The 17,102-nt window shown below is 41.5% G+C and overlaps 1 protein-coding gene across 2 annotated transcripts in view; it reads right to left on the bottom strand.

Annotated features, from left to right (window-relative positions):
- The window catches only part of oxr1a (oxidation resistance 1a), a 761,068-nt gene that overhangs the window by 669,807 nt on the left and 74,159 nt on the right, over positions 1-17,102 (bottom strand). Inside the window, exon 3 of one of the 2 annotated variants that reach the window (XM_078540076.1) lies at positions 3,403-3,487. In XM_078540076.1, coding sequence (XP_078396202.1) covers positions 3,403-3,419 — 17 coding nt within the window. In that variant the 5' untranslated portion in view covers positions 3,420-3,487. Of the gene's footprint in view, positions 1-3,402; positions 3,488-17,102 lie in introns of those variants that run through there. The other variant, XM_078540077.1, reaches the window with a different exon arrangement.

Below are 17,102 nucleotides of genomic sequence, written 5' to 3'. Positions count from 1 at the left end.
GATACAAAAAACATTCCTGTAATAGCTGCAAATCAGGAGATGAACAGGAGAAAGGAACTAGGTGAAATTGAAATCACTAGGGTACTGAGCAAATTGATGGAGCTGCAGGCTGGCAAGTCTCTGGGTCCCGATGGACTACATCCTAGGGTCTTAAAAGAGGTGGCTAATGAGGTAGTTGATGTGCTAGTGTTAATTTTCCAAAATTTGCTAGATTCTGGAAAGGTTTCATCAGATTGGAAAGTAGCAAATATAACCCCTCTATTCAAGAAGGGAGGGAGGCAGAAAACAGGAAACTATCGGCCAGTTAGCTTGACGTCTGTCTTGGCAAAGTTATTAGAATTGATCATTAAGGACGTTATAGCTGGGTGCTTAGAAGAGCTTAAGGCAATAGGGAAGAGTCAACATGGTTTTGTGAAAGGAAAATCATGTTTAACCAATTTATTGGAGATTTTTTTGAAGGAGTAACATGTGCAGTGGATAATGGGGAGTCAGTGGGCGTCCTAAACTTGGATTTCCAGAAGGCGTTTGATAAGGTCCACATCAAGATTATTACAGAAAATAAAAGCGCATGGCGTAGTGGGTAACATATTAGCCATGGATAGAAGATTGGCTGGCTGGCACAAAGCAGAGAGTATGCATAAACGGATCTTTTCTGATTGGGAGGATATGATGAATGGAGTCCCACAGGGACTAGGGCATCAAAGCTTTACGATTTACATCAATGACTTAGATGAGAGGAGTGAAGACATGGTCGCAAAATTTGCAGATGACACAAAGATAGGTAGAAAAGTATGTTGTGAAGAGGACATGAGAAGGTTGCAGATGGATATAGATAGGCTGAGTGAGTTGGCAAAGATCTGGCAAATGGAATTTAATGTGGGAAAATGTGAAGTTGTTCACTTTGGCAGGAAGAACAAAAAAGCTGAGTATTACTTAAATGGAGAACGGATGCATAATTCTGAGGTGTAGAGGGATCTAGTGTTCTAGTACGTGAGTCACAAAAGTTAGTATGCAGGTACAGCAAGTAATTGAGAAGGCTAATAGAATGCTATCCTTCATTTCAAGAGGGATTGAACATAAAAGTAAAGATGTTATGTTTCAGTTGTACAGGGCATTGGTGAAACCGCACCTCAAATACTGTGTGCAGTTTTGGTCCCCCTATTTAAGGAAGGGTGTAAATGCATTGGAGGTTCAAAGGAGGTTTACTAGATTGATACCTGGAGTGAGTGGGTTGTCTTATGAGGAAAGGTTGGACAGACTGGGCTTGTTTCTACTGGAGCTTAGAAGAGTGAGGGGTGAATTGATTGAAGTGTACAAGAGCCAGAACAGCCTTGAGAAGCTGGATGTCGAAAGGATGTTTCCTCTTGTGGGTGAGTCCAGAATTAGGGGGCAATGTTTGAAAATTAGGGGTCGCCCTTTTAGGACAGAGATGAGGAGAATTTTTTTCTCTCAGAGGGTTGTTGACTTTGGAATTCTCTGCCTCAGAAGGTGGCGGAGGCAGAGTTATTGAATATTTTTAAGACAGAGGTAGATAGATTCTTGTTCGGTAAGGGAATCAAAGGTTATCAGGGTTAGATGGGAATGTGGAAATTGAAACACAAGCTGCAATCATATTGAATGGCGGAGCAGGCTCAAGGGGCTGAATGGTCTACTCCTGTTCCTATTTCTTATGTTCTTATTAATCCTGTAATTGCTTCATGATGATTTGACTGTAGCTGTCTTGAGTTGAAGTTTTGAAACAGACACCTTTAAAAATATGGACCAGGGTCAAACATGGCTGTCTTATAGTCCCCATACTATTTACAATCTACCTGACAGTGGCTATTCACCTCATCAAAGATTAACTGCTCTCTGGTGTCAGTATTAAAAGCGCCTAGATGGAAAACTCTAACTTCAGTCGCCACTGTGCCAAAACTAAACTAACCATCATAGAAATACATGATCTACAGTTTGCAGATGGCTGCAATGTCAGTACCCACTCTGCACCAGACTTGCAAGACATTTCTGATATCTTCAAATCCGCATACAAGAAACTTGGCTTGGCCTTGAATGTTGCCAAAACAAAACTCATAATAACCCACACCTGATCAGCCAAATAGTCCACCTCCAATATATGTTGAGACAGAGACCGGGAATATGTTGAGTACCTTGGCAGCCACCTCTCTCAAAAGGCCACCTTTGATGAGGAGATCCAATACTGGATCAGCTGTGCCAGCTCAGACTTCTACAAACTATGGCAGCTGTGTTTGACAAAAAAACCTCTGCAAGTCAACAGAAGTTCTAACGTACAGAGCAGTTACTGTTACCGCACTCCTGCACTGCAGTGAGACCTCGACTGCATATCAGTGACACATAAGTGCACTAGAGAAATTCCATCAGCAATGCCTCCACTGCATGCTCCGGATTCAATAGGAGGACCGTTGAACAAACACTAATGTCCTTCTTGAAGCCAGTTCCATAAGTGTTCAGGCGAAACTCCAGCAAAATCATCCTCGATGGACTGGATACTGTGGCCGAAAACTGTCTCCCCAACCAAGTCCTGCTTACCAACTCTCAAATGGCCAATGTTCCAGGGAGGCAAAAGAAAATGTTTCAAAGACACTCTGAGAGCTTCTCCTTGAAGCCCAGCAACATTGGCTTTTACGACTGAGAGGAACTTACTACCAAAAGTTCATAATGGCGACAAGATTGTTCATAAGCTGCATCACACTTTGAGTCATAATGTCTTAATGATGCGGCAGAGTGTCTGCTGAGAAAGAAAGAAAATGAAGCAAATCCTGCAGTCTGGATCCCACTGCATCACAGATGTGTTGCCCCATACACCCAAAGGTGTGCGGGTCAAGAAACAGCATGCTCCATCACGTGAAGACCCATGGTAGAAACTCGCAACCCTGAGTAGGCATCAGAATTGAATCGAGGAACAGTCACCACTTACAATGACCAAGGGTTTGTTTGTGGGTTCCTGAAGATGTTGGTTCAACATCATGCAAGTCTTCCATATTCTTGGTACTAATGCCTACACGGTATTTGCAACAGAAGGAAATAAGGTTCATGTGACAATAAACCCAACCCAGGTCAGGTTGAGATGTTCACAAGTATGTATTGGCTGACCCACTGGATAACAATTGGCGGGAAAGTTATCTCCTTATGTTCAAATGGCTAAGTAATAGGTTGTTAACGTTTTCAAGATTTTCTCTCAAGAGCCCCATTTCTTATTACAAACTATTAGCAGTGTACAGCAATTACCTGAATAAAGCAGACATGCTTGAAAAATTCCAAACATTGAAATGGAAAACATAAGTGAAACCCAACACTTTTGGACTAATCCCCTGGTTGTAACAGTAATGTAGCGAATAATTTCTGTACCTTTACTTTCACATTCAAAATGTTTAGTTAACTGACCTTTTGGTGCTGAACATTTTGATATCTCGCTTCTCACGTAAGATTTGGATCTCACAGGGTAGGTATGTTGCCCGTTTTAGTTGACCTGATGGAAAGGCAGGAAACAGGTTAGAAACAATTCAACTACAAAAACACTTAAATATAAATGTAGTTTTTGTCATCAGAAGCCATAAGTTTAGATTGTGAAATGTGGTTTAAGCTCATTAACCACAATTGTTTCATAGCCCCTATGCAATTTGCTCTACCGATTGCACAGCATTTTGTATTTCAGTTCTAGTTCCAAGAAAATATCCCCGAGACTTCTTCCTAACATTCTGGATCCAACAATATAACACTACAACCTACCCAGTCAATTCTAGAGCATGCACATTCCAAAAGTGACATTTCCTTTGACTTCTTGGACTTGGAACAACAGTGTTTCATTACAAATTTGACTACGTTGGTACTGAATCTTATAACTTATAATTTCTCCTGAAATAAAGATTTACCTAGCCTTTCTTTATAATACATAACCACAATAGGGCACCTTCTTGCTGCTGCTGCTGTTCTATATATCTGATTTTTGCGTGGTGGGATACATTCTGATCTGTACCTTCATAAGAGGGCTGTTAATTTTGTACTTTTGTCCTCTAGTTCAGCCATCACTGCCAAAATTAAATAATCTTCTTACATAACTAATACGGTACTGATCATTTTAAAAAGAGTTGTTTTATATTCATCCTCAACACTTTTTCTCCAATGAGATCTGGTTGGGTTCTGAGTAACTCTTGCTACAGACAGGGATTAGAGAGAACTGAAACCCCTGTTCATTTCCCTTACTGCGTGTTTATTTAAAAAAGGAACAGATGTGTTTCTTAACCCATCTGTGTAGACAGTTTGAATAACCAGCAGCAAGCTTTTCATGGCTTTTAAATAAAGAGGTTTATTTATTCACGCATTCACCCTGAAAATCAATTATTCCATCATTCACTCATCCACTCGCACACAATTAGTACAAAATACAGTTAAAGAGAATAGTGTACTTTTGCAAGTTATAAACAAAATAGTACATAATTCATGTGATTGGCTCATCTTGGAAAACATCAGGTGCAGGCCTGATGGAGAAGAGGTTTTTCATTCCTGAAGTGTAGTTATGTAATTCAATAGCTAAAGTCGTATTCTAGAGTCATTGCAGGATTCTCTTGAAGGGATGGACTTTCTGCAGGTCACAGAGTTAGTTACTTGTAGTCCTGTTGCTAAGGTGTTGATTTGCTGTATTTGTGGTCTTGAAAAGGAAGAGGGGTGGAGACCAAAAGATGTTACAGTCTCCAGCTTTAAGGCATAGATGTTGCTGCCCTTTCTGCTGCTGCTGTTCCTGCAGTTTTGTGTTATGCAGGCAGCACTTAAAGATTTAAATAGGGAGAGCAACCTTACCTTCCAAATATGGTGTTGTTTTTAGTGGATTAGCCTGGATTATTGTTTGCAGACATTCACCGTGGGGGGATTGAGATATTCACCGTCTGTGTTTCAGAATGACCCATTCAAGTCAGGGAATACCTTTTTGGATGGTTTCAGGAGATCAGTAGTGACACATCTGGAATGTGTCCTTTTGTCCTTTCGGGAGGGTGCGGCAGTTTCTGAATCCACAGACCCTCAGCTGTCATCTTTTGCTCCCGTCATTGTCCATTTTAGAAAGAAAAGTCAGTTCCAGAAGATTACACACTTGGGTACAGTTTATACTTTAAAAGTTATGAATATGACATTCCATTACTGGATGTGACACACATCCGCCACATCGGAAAAATTTGAATCTTGATTGTTTTTATGGTAAAACAATAAAACAATGAACACACCACCTGTACACATTCATTCAGACATCCGCACATTTATTTTAATACTTATAGTTCACCTTATTGGCAACAGCCATTTTTCTGCTTCAAGCTCAGGATTCTCACCACAGTTTGTTTGAGGTGCAACTACAGTTGGATTTCTTCTGGTGTTGGGATCTGGCCATAGGAAGGCTTTGTGAAGGCAACCTGGTGCCTTCTATTCTTTTTCTACCTTTGAATCCCCGATTACTCGTCATTTATATAAACAACATAGATGACTATGTTGAGGGGAGGATTAGTAAGTTTGCGGATGACACAAAGATTGGCCGGGTGGTTAACAGTGAGGTTGAGTGTCTTGGGCTACAGGAAGATATAGACGGGATGGTCAAATGGGCAGATAAGTGGCAGATGGAATTTAACCCTGAAAAGTGCGAGGTGATACACTTTGGAAGGAGTAATTTGACAAGGAAGTATTCAATGAACGGCATGACACTAGGAAGTTCTGAGGAACAAAGGTACCTTGGCGTGTGTGTCCACAGATCTCTGAAGGTGGAGGGGCATGTTAGTGAGGTGGTGGAAAAGGCATATGGGACACTTGCCTTTATCAATCGAGGCATAAATTACAAAGGTAGGGAGGTCATGTTGGAGTTGTATAGAACCTTGGTGAGGCCACAGCTGGAGTACTGTGTGCAGTTCTGGTCGCCACATTATAGGAAGGATGTGATTGCACTGGAGGGGGTGCAGAAGAGGTTCACCAGAATGTTGCCTGGGATGAAACATTTAAGTTATGAAGAGAGGTTGGGTAGACTTGGGTTGTTTTCGTTGGAGCAGAGAAGACTGAGGGGCGACCTGATTGAGGTGTACAAGATTATGAGGGGCATGGACAGGGTGGATAGGGAGCAGCTGTTCCCCTTAGTTGAAGGGTCAGTCACGAGGGGACATAAGTTCAAGGTGAGGGGCTTGAGGTTTAGGGAGGTGTGAGGAAACACTTTTTTTCTATGGTATCCATAGGGTGGTGACGGTCTGGAATGCGCTGCCTGGGAGGGTGGTGGAGGCGGGTTGCCTCACATCCTTTAAAAAGTACCTGGTGGGCACTTGGCATAAAATTCAAGGCTATGGGCCAAGTGCTGGTAAATGGGATTAGGTAGGTAATCAGGTGTTTCTCACGTGTCGGTGCAGATTCGATGGGCCGAATGCACTCTGTGATTCAATGATTCTGTGAATCTCAGTTGTGTCATCTAGAGTTTGGATCTTCTTTGGCATCTGTTCATTGCTCTTTGGGGATTTTAATGCCAACAGACGTGCAGCTTTTTGTGGAGTTTGTGCTATATGGGAACAACTTTTTCTGACTCCATTGTTTCATTGCCTGTAAAGTTCTTAGCCCCTTAATTGCTGCTTCCGCAACCCATGAGTTTAATTGTTCAGGTTCTAGCACATTGATAAGTCTTGTTCTAGGATGACAACAGGTGATAAACTGTTTTCAAGGGTTCTGGGTCTGGGTTCTCTTTGTCTTTGATGTGTTTGGATTCTAAACTGCTGGTTTTGGTTATCTTTGAATTTAGAACCTAACCATTTGATTTAGCAGTGGGCAAATCCACAGTGACGTACTTTTAATTTCCTTGTGTTTTTCACAAGTGCTGTTCACCGTAGGACGTATTATCTTTCCTTCTTCCTTAACCTCAGAGATGGGTTTTCCCCCTATCTGTCCCTTGTCTTCTGGGACATCAGTGCTCACAGGTGGCTTTCCAGCTTTTGACACACGTGCCTGTGGCACTTCAACGAGGTGAGGCATCTCCCTCATTTTTTGCTCGCCTGTTTAGTAAATTTTCTGGTCTCTATTTAATTTAAGATGGTTTCTGCCAACCATACTCTGGCACATTCGCTCAAACTCTGCTGCTTTTAGAACAAAGAAAAGTACAGCACAGGAACAGGCCCTTCGGCCCTCCAAGCCTGTGCCGATCATATTGCCTGTCAAACAAAAACATTTTGCACTTCCAGGGTCCGTATCCCTCTATTCCCATCCTATTCATGTATTTGTCAAGCTGCCTCTTAAACACCACTATCATACCGGCTTCCACCTCCTCCTCTGGCAGCGAATTCCAGACACTCACTACCCTCTGCGTAAAAAACTTGCCCCGCACATCTCCTCTATAGTTTGCTCCTCTCACCTTAAATCTATGTCCCCTAGTAATTGACTCTTCCACCCTGGGAAAAAGTTTCTGACCATCTACTCTGTCCATGCCACTCAGAATTTTGTAAACTTTTATCAAGTTGCCCCTCAATCTCCGTCGCTCTAGTGAGAACAATCCGAGTTTCTCCAACCTCTCCTCATAGCTAATAACCTCCAGACCAGGCAGCATCCTGGTAAACCTCCTCAGCACCCTCTCCAACGCCTCCATATCCTTCTGGTAATGTGGCGACTAGAATTGCACGCAATATTTCAAGTCTGGCCTAACCAAGGTTCTATACAGCTGCAGCATGACTTCCCAGCTTTTATACTCAATACCCCTGCCAATGAAGGCAAGCATGCCATATGCCTTCCTGACTACCTTATCCACCTGCATTGCCACTTTCAGTGACCTGTGGACCTGTACACCCAGATCCCTCTGCCCGTCAATGCACTTAAGGGTTCTGCCATTTACTATGTAATTCCTACCTGTATTAGATCTTCCAAAATGCATTACCTCGCATTTATCTGGATTAAACTCCATCTGCCATTTCTCCGCCCAAGTCTCCAACCGATCTATATCCCATTGTATCCTTTGACAATCCTCTTCACTATCTGCAACTCCTCCAACCTTAGTGTCATCTGCAAACTTACTAATTAGTCCAGTTACATTTTCCTCCAAATCATTTATGTATACTACAAACAGCAAAGGTCCCAGCACTGATCCCTGCAGAACACCACTAGTCACAGCTCTCCATTCAGAAAAGCACCCTTCCACTGCTACCCTCTGTCTTCTATGACCAAGCTAATTCTGTATCCATCTTGTCAGCTCACCTCTGATCCTGTGTGACTTTACCTTCTGTACCAGTCTGCCATGAGGAACCTTGTCAAAGGCCTTACTGAAATCCATGTAGATAACATCCACTGCCCTTCCATCGTCAATCAACTTTGTCACTTCCTCGAAAAACTCGATCAAGTTAGTGAGACACGACCTCCCCTTCACAAAACCATTCTGCCTCTCACTTGCTTCCAAATGGTAGTAAATCCTGTCACGAAGAATCTTCTCCAATAATTTCCCTACCACTGACGTAAGGCTCACCGGCCTGTAATTTCCTGGATTATCCCTGCTACGCTTCTTAAACAATGGATCAACATTGGCCATTCTCCAGTCCTCTGGGACCTCACCCGTAGCCAGTGAGGATACAAAGATTTCTGTCAAGGCCCCAGCAATCTCCTCCCTTGCCTCCCTCAGTACTCTGGGGTAGATCCCATCTGGCCCTGGGGACTTATCTACCTTAATATTCTTAAAGACGCCTAACACCTCTTTTTTGATCTCAACATGATCCAGGCTATCTACACACTCTTCCCTAGACAAATCGACCGTTAATTCCTTCTCTTTGGTGAATACTGATGAGAAGTACTTATTCAGTACCTCTCCCATTTCTTCTGGCTCCATACACAGATTCCCACCTCTGTTCCTGAATGGGCCTACCCTTTCCCTGGCCACCCTCTTGCTTTTTACATATGTATAAAAGGCCTTGGGATTTTCCTTAATCCTGGTTGCCAACGACTTTTCATGACCCCTTTTAGCCCACCTGACTCCTTGCTTAAGTTTCTTCTTACTTTCTTTATATTCTCCACGGGCTTCATCTGTTCCCAGCCTTCTAGCCCTTACGAATGCTTCCCTTTTCTTTTTGACTAATCTCACAACATCCTTCATTATCCAAGGTTCCTGAAACTTGCCATGCTTATCCTTCATCCTAGCAGAACATGCTGGTCCTGAATTCTTATCAACTGACGTTTGAAAGCCCCCCACATGTCAGTTGTTGATTTGCCCTCAAACATCCGCCTCCAGTCTAGATTCCTCAGTTCCTGCCTAATATTGTTTTAATTAGCCTTCCCCCAATTAAGCACCTTAACCCGAGGACTCCTGTTATCCTTATCCACCAGTACCAGTACCAGTACTGGCACCTTTGTTTTCCTTCGGCTCTGTCTTGACCTCCGTACATTCTACTGAATTCCTTTAGCCTCCTTAATTCTTACTGGTGCTATTACACCTCTGTAGGATTTTTGGGACTTCCTCCACCCTCCGCAGCAGTGTAGAATTGCACTTTCATCTACCTCCACCCTGTCTCTCCCTAGCTTGTAAGAGTTACTAGACCCAAGTTTATTTTGATTTAGAGCTGTGTGTGTGCCTGTTATGATAGCCTTTGAAACTCCTTATTCCTCTATAGCCTTTTAAGGCTATATGGGAGGCAATTTCTAAACTCCTCTGACAGGGTTCTCTCTCTTATTCCATCATAAGCTTAATCAATTTTGAGTGCTTACATCCACCGGTCAAATGCAACTTGTTTAATCCTCCCAAGTTCAAGGAATAATTGCGTGGGCTTTTTGCAAGAGTTCCTACATCTATGGCAGCATGCTTCCGGTAATGGCCCATAGGCACTCAGGATAGCAGTTTTCATTTGCTCATCGCTTGCAGAGCTCTCTGCAGACAACAGGGAATAAACCTCACGGGTTTTTCCTGTCAACTGGCCCTGCATCATGGGAGTCCAAATCTCTTCAGGCCACTTTAACCTACTTGCAGGTGATGTGAAGAATGCTTTTATGTCATCTTCATCAAATTTCGTTATCAGCTGGGAATACTTTATAAAATCAAAGCTCATCCCTGAATTAGGGTAATTTGCATTAGGGCTTCTCCGCTACAAAAAGACAGCTTTTCCCCTGGCCAGTTCAGCCTGTCTCATTTCATTGTTGTTTCGTTCTTGCAATGCCTTCTCAAACTTTTCCCTCTGGAAAGCTCCTTCCCTCTCTTTCTCATGAAATTCTTTCACTGTCTTTTTTCCTGGAATTCTCTTCCTCATTCCTCTTTTCTTGCTTAAAACTCTAAATCTAGTCTCCACTCTGCCAGACATATTTATGCTAAGGTAACTTGGTCTATTTCAAGTTCCATATCTTCTTCCAGTTCCAGTCTGGGGGCCTGAGGGAAAAATGCTCAGCCAACATTTTTAGCATCTCAGGATTTTTCACCCTTCTCAGCTATTCAATTGTTAAGGTTGTTAACTGATACCAAGTTAAATCGCCCTATGCTATGAATGATCACGGTATCTTAACAGTGCAAAAGGGGGCCGTTCATCCTATTGAGTCTGTGCTGGGTCTCTGAAAGAGCATTCCACCTAGTCCCACTCCTCTGCCTTATCTAAAAGAATCTAATCCGTCCTGAACACTGTTTTAACAGGAGGCACAAGATGCACACGATTAATCCGCTCCTAGGAAGTGCGTTGCTCATGAAATCTTTTCAAGAGGCTACATGCTGTCATATTGACAGTGTTCTATTTTTAACCACTGTTGGCCAGTTTCACCAGGCCTCAAGAAACTTGGCAGTTAAACGGAGGTAAAAAGAGCTAGATCTATTAGATGCCTTCACAGCACTGCTTGTGAACCAGGAGGTGGAAAGGGCCAGATCAATTAGATGCCTTAACAAGCCTGCTAATGGGCTGTGAGGAGCAGGATTGTTTCAACCAGTTAACCTGTAAACACCACCACCCCTCCGACTCACCTCCATAATCTCCGCCCGAGCATAACTCCTCTCGCTGCTGAGAAATCCCACCCCAGTAAATATCAGGGTCATTGCATCCCAAAAGGCTGTTTTCTGAAAGAAATCTATTTTGCATTTCAATGAATTGTTATGATATGGCAGGTGGTATTTGCCAGGCTGACCAAATCCACAAGGGAAACTTGGCCACGCTATCACAATTTGTATTTATTATGAAAAGGTTTGTGCACTGTATTCAGAAGTAATGAGTCCACTAACATCTTTAGAGATTTTAAAAATTAAAACATTTATTAATAAAAGAATGAAACACAAACACAGATTACAGTTACACAGTTATTTATTATAACAATTCCCAAAATTCCTAATTAACCAGACTCCCAACTACAAGCCCCATTTAAAGGCAACAGTCCAAATCAGATATTAAATTTATAAAGACAATCCAGCAAGGTTACCACAGGCACCTGCTTGACAGTGGAATTCCAAAGGCTTTTAACATAACTGGTTACTGGAACAACAGACTTTTACAAAGTGGCTAGAGGCCTTTCCCCAAGTCTGTTGCACATGATGTACCTTTCAGATCTCACACAGCCTTCCATCCTTCTTTAAATATATTTCTCTATTTTTGATCTGTAATCTCCATTGTCCCCCCATGTCTTTGGAAGTTACTTTTCCCATAATATAAAAATATTTTATGTTATCTTTTATGGCCAGCACTTTTGGGAAAAATCGATGTAATAACCTTGCCCTATTTATCTTGCTAGCTGCGAAAACCTTAGCAGTGGCTTTTTGAAAATCCAATAATTTTGCACCTCATCTAAAAATGCAAATTTCATTCACACCCTGTCTGCTGAGACTTTACCCTAGCCCGCTCATTAGTATTTCAAATGTCGATTCACACTTAACTCTTTTGTTAATTTCAACCTTGCAGTCTACCCGTCTCTAATTTAATTAAATCAGCCATATACACAAGCTTAATATTATTATGGTATATTACAAAATATGAAAAATATGATAGTATTGGCTCTGTTTCAAAACTAACTGCTTACACCATCTCCCAAGTCTGTTTCATAGACTGAGCATTTACTCACTAAAATTTTGGTCTGGATTTTAAATACTGGTCTGGACATTCTGGACATTAATTAAGTGTGTATAAAGTCAGGAGGAGTACCGTTCTATCAGCTGCAAATCCAAGGTGGGAGAGGCTTTCTGGCTTAAGTATATATTAAAGATTTGCTCTTTGTCACAAACATTTCCTCAAAGTGGCCTGTGAGCTAAGAGTGTGCGTCTGTGTGTGTGTCTGTGTTTCTGTATGTGTCTGTGTCTCTGTGGGTGTGTAAATTTGCAACTGTAAAGAACATATCTTTTTATTTCTGTTGGACTATGGATTAAAGTTACTGCAGTTTGAAGGACACATCTACTGGAACAGTGTGAGGGATATATACAATGTTGCTGTCCTGGGACAGAGTGTGCCCTGAAAGACAGGATAGTGCTGAGGAGGAGTCTGGTCTAATGGGGAACTGCCTGGCAACAACTTTTAATTGGCTCCTGACCAGGTGACCAGGGTTTGTGTGAGAGCAGTGCAGCAGAATAGCTCCTAGCCTGGAAGGGAAAAGACCCAAAGCCTCTCTCTCTCCTGTGAGTGTAAGATTCTAGTAATTCTACAAAAATAGCTAGCTGGCTTTTTCTCATCATTTCTCTATAACCTGTGCTCCTCTGTAAACCCCTGTCAAGAGGCAAAGGGGAAAATCACTGTTAGGGACATTGAAAGGCAAGTGCTCAACCAGTGAACTAAGGGCTGAAAGTGCCGGATGACAACCTTGTGTCATCAACAAAGAACTGAAAGGAATTTGGAAGACATCGATCAAAATCAACCCATCGAACCCTGTACTCCGGAATTGATGCTAATGAACTGTTTTATCCCACCCTTAAAATCCATGTTTGTTTGTGTCTTATATGTGTGTATATAGGGATTTACGAAGGGGTAGAGTTTAGGTTATAGAGTTAGAAATTAGCAGTTCATATTTCTTTCTTTTGCCACTGGTTAAAGACAATTTGTTCAATAAACAGTTATTTACTTATTAAGTTTACAAACCTGGTGCTCGTATTCTGTTAACCTAAATTAAACGATTAGGTGGATTGATCAAACTTTTTCACATTTGTCACAGCTCAGGAAGCAGTGGGGCTTGATATTGCAGCGCACTATCCCCAGAGAGTCATGACACAAGTGATTCAATTTAAAAATAACCAGCAGTGAAGTTTTAGCCTTGAACAACATAACAGTTTATTACAAAACTACTGCTGTAACTTAAGTAATAAAGTTACTAACTGAATACACACAAAGGTTAAATGCAGATAAGGAAAAAAGATACTTAAAAAATGGAATTCAGTTCAGTCCTTTAAGGTATCGTTGCAGGCCCATAGCTTGTAATTGGAGTGTTGGTTGGCTGGAGTGAAGCGTTGAAGTTGAAGAGTCATGTTGAACAGCTTCAATGGCTTATATTGTCAATTAGTCAAGTGTTTGCCCGTTCAGGTGAACTCAGCAAGTCAAGTAGGTTTTGGGAGAGACAGAAAGGTTTTTTGTTCATCACAAGTTCTGCAGTTACAACATTTGAAGATTGCCTAGATTCTTTTCAGCAGAACAACAGTTGATGTCTGGTACCTTCCTCTTTGTCTTCCCTTAGCTGAGATCCCTCTCTGATGCTGTCTCTCAGAGCTCTCCCTGGGGGTTCTGCGCACATGGCTTTCGCAGCCTATCTTTATCAAAACCAAAGCAAAATGACCACTATGTTAATTTCAAATGAGCCATTTTTCCACCAGGCAAAGAATTTAATATAGTTGAGGTCCTTTGAAGTCCCTTCCTGTCTCTCGTTTGCTCAGAAGCTAAAGAGTCTTCACATCTTTAGAAGATTCAGTGGACAGTCCTGAAAGCGTCTTACATTTTAAATGACTTGTATGATCAGTTCTGGAGATAAGAGTCTAACAAGATCTGAACAAACACAAAGGTGGCAGGATGTCTGCTCATACCTCCATTCTGAAAAGGGCTTGGAACTCAATTTAGAGATTTGAAAGTAAAAATGTATCTTAAAGCAGTTGTCCTTAAAGTCTAAAATATTACAACTGCACATTTGTGACATCCTTTTAGAACTCCTTGTGGACCAGGGGAAGGGATTCACCCCCCATACCCGGCCTGAGTCCTCTGCATGCAGATCTCACTGGGGCACTTCGTTCCCTCTATCTGACTGCTGTGACCACCCCTGCAGGTTACTGGCTGTGGCTCCTTGTCACAAAATCCCTGCTTCCACCTGTTGGCCAGGCAGTCAGTCAGGCAGGAGTCAACAAAGTGTTAATTAAATTAGGCCTTTCTGTTAAAATTGATATGATGACCATTTCCCCAACTTTGCTGGCTCTTTACCCACGAGTGGGTTCCCCCACAACTTTGCAGAAATATCAATGCCATTGTTTCCATAGATTAGTTTTGAATTTACTCCCTTCAAAACAGGCTGTATCCTTTGGTTCTATTGTTTGGTTCTGGAGAAGGTGAAATAACTTGCCATGGTCTACACTATGCTGTCCTTTTGGAATCCTACACACAGGGCTGCTTTCATAGAATCACAGAAATATACAACACAGAAGGAGGCCATTCTGCCTGTTGTGTCCGTGTCAGAGATGCCTCCATCATGAATCTCTTTGACTCAGTTATTGAGCTAGAGTGAAAGTTGGAGAGGCTCCAATACAAGGGAGGAAGAGTTGTTTCTGGACAGTTTTATTCAGAATATAGTCACAGTCCAGGGGAAAACACAGGTTCAAGAAAAGGAGGATGTAACTGCAAAGGAGTCGGATTAAGAGATTTAGGAGGGGCTGAGGAGCAGAACCTTCAAACACCGGTCCTGTCCAAAAGGAAAGAGTGCAGGGAGATCATCCACAATGCAGACCAAAGCACTGTGGCTCAGAAGGCTGCCCAGGGTTGAAGAGGGGTTGGGGGAGAAAAGAACAGATTAGAAATGCGGTAATAATATGGGACCCAATAATTAGAGGGATAGATAATGTACACAATTCAGAATTCTCATTCTGAACTGCAGTGTTGCCTACTCAGTGCCAGCATGAGGGACATCACACAGCATCTGGAGTGAAACTTTGATAGGGAGGGGGTAAATCCAGTTGTTGTGGTCCATATTACCTAAAGAGCTGGTATAGGAAAGAGGAGTTCATTTTCATGGAACACTGGCACCGGTTCTGAAACAGGAAGGAGCTACACTGATGGGATAGGGCCCATGTCCCAACAAAAAGGGTAAACAGGTAAGTGGCAAAGGCTCTGAACTCAAAAAGGGGGAAGGAGAAGAGACCATTAAGAACATAAGGAGCCTAAATGTAAACAAACCAGGAAAAGAAAGAACAAAATAACAGAGAACATTGATGGCAATGGAATAAATAGAGTTTAAAAAGATGGTTAAACAAAGTGAGAGGATATCCTATTAAAAATGAGTATGAAATGTGGGAATGCACAGTGTCCCTAATAAAACAGAAGAGCTGGTGGCAATTATGCATTGGGAAGAAAGATTACTGAGACATGACTACAGAAAAATCAGGACTGAGAGGTAAACATTGCAGGGTATAACATATTTAGAAATGATTGAGAGGAAAAACGGGGAGATGGAATAGCTGTCCTTATCCAGAATAACATAACGGCAGTCGTAAAAAGGGATGCTGCTATCAACGAGACAAAGATCGGAACATGATTAAAAAAAATAAAGGATTAATGACACTAATTGGTGCAGTCGATAGACCCACCTAATAGTGGAAGGGAGGTGGAGAAAGAAATATGCAGACAAATTGGGGAATTGAATTAAAAAAAATACAATAATAATAATAATCCTGGGGGATTTCCTCTAACCTGATATTAACTGGACAGAAGAGGTAGGTTTATGGAATAAAGGAATGGAGTTCCTACAATATGTACAGGATTCCTTTCCAACACAACATGTTAAAAGCCCAACAAGGGAAGATTCACCAAAGAAAAGAGAAGTAAAAGTGGGGGAACATCTAGACAATAGTGACCATGATAAGATAATATGGTGACAGAGAAGAACATGAGAATGATTTAAAAAACAAGTTAATAAATTGGAGGAAAGCTGACTGAGGGTCTGAGAAAGGACTTGGAAAAATAAAACGGGCAACAATATTTGCAAACAAAAACATACAGCAACAATGGGAAACATTTAAAATTGTACTCTGACTGCAGGAAAAATACATTCCGCTTAAAGGAAAGAACAAACTAAACACTGGTGAGGGTCCATGGATGAATAAAGACATAAGGGAACAACTGAGTGTTAGAAAAGAGGCATACATTGTGTACAAAGAGTGCATGACAAGAGAAGATACAAAGGGGTTAGGGAAGACGTTAAAAACAGTAACAATTCATTGTTATCAATGAACATAAAACAAAATATCAAAATATTTTACAGGCATATCGATAATAATAGCATTAGGGCCATTAAGGGACAGACAAGATAATATCACAGACAACGATAGAGGGATGGCCTCTAAAATAATTACTTTGCTTTGGTATTTACCAGGAAGATAGAGCATGACATTGAATGAGGTGAGTAGAGATAAGGGCATTTAAAATAAAAGAGGGGGTATATTGAATAAACTAAAGAAATTCAAAAAGAATAAAGCTCCTTGTCCAGATGGATTGTACCCATGCATTTAAAAACTATTTAGGGAAGAGATAACAGAGACATTACGACTCATATTTAATCATTTGTTAGAAAAAGGTAGAGTGTCAGAGGGCTGGCGGATAGCTAATGTAACTCCTATAGTTAAGGAGGAAACATATCCAGGGAATTATAATCAGTCATCTTAACTCTGGTGGGTAAAAAAAAATAATGGAATCCCTTCAAAAAGGAGAGGATTTAAAAACATCCAGACATGAGAAATACAATTGCCAGCATGGGTTTCAAAAGTGGAAATCTTGCTTGACCAAGCTTATTGCATTTTTTCAGGAGGTAACAGGGAGAGTAAACAATGGTATTGCAGTAGATGGCCTTATTCGTTAGTCTGTTATGGAGTACCTTATCGAAGGCCGTTTGAAAATCCAAATAAGTTATAAGGTCAGAGAATATGGAGTCAGTGGGGCAAGTGGTAAAATGCATTGCTAGGTGGGTTCTGG

Source organism: Cetorhinus maximus, chromosome 4 (assembly GCF_964194155.1).
Source record: "Cetorhinus maximus chromosome 4, sCetMax3.hap1.1, whole genome shotgun sequence".
In the NCBI taxonomy this organism is placed as follows: Eukaryota; Metazoa; Chordata; class Chondrichthyes; order Lamniformes; family Cetorhinidae; genus Cetorhinus; species Cetorhinus maximus.
The sequence above is the reverse complement of the archived record's forward strand: the minus strand, read 5'-3'. Positions and strand labels throughout refer to the sequence as shown.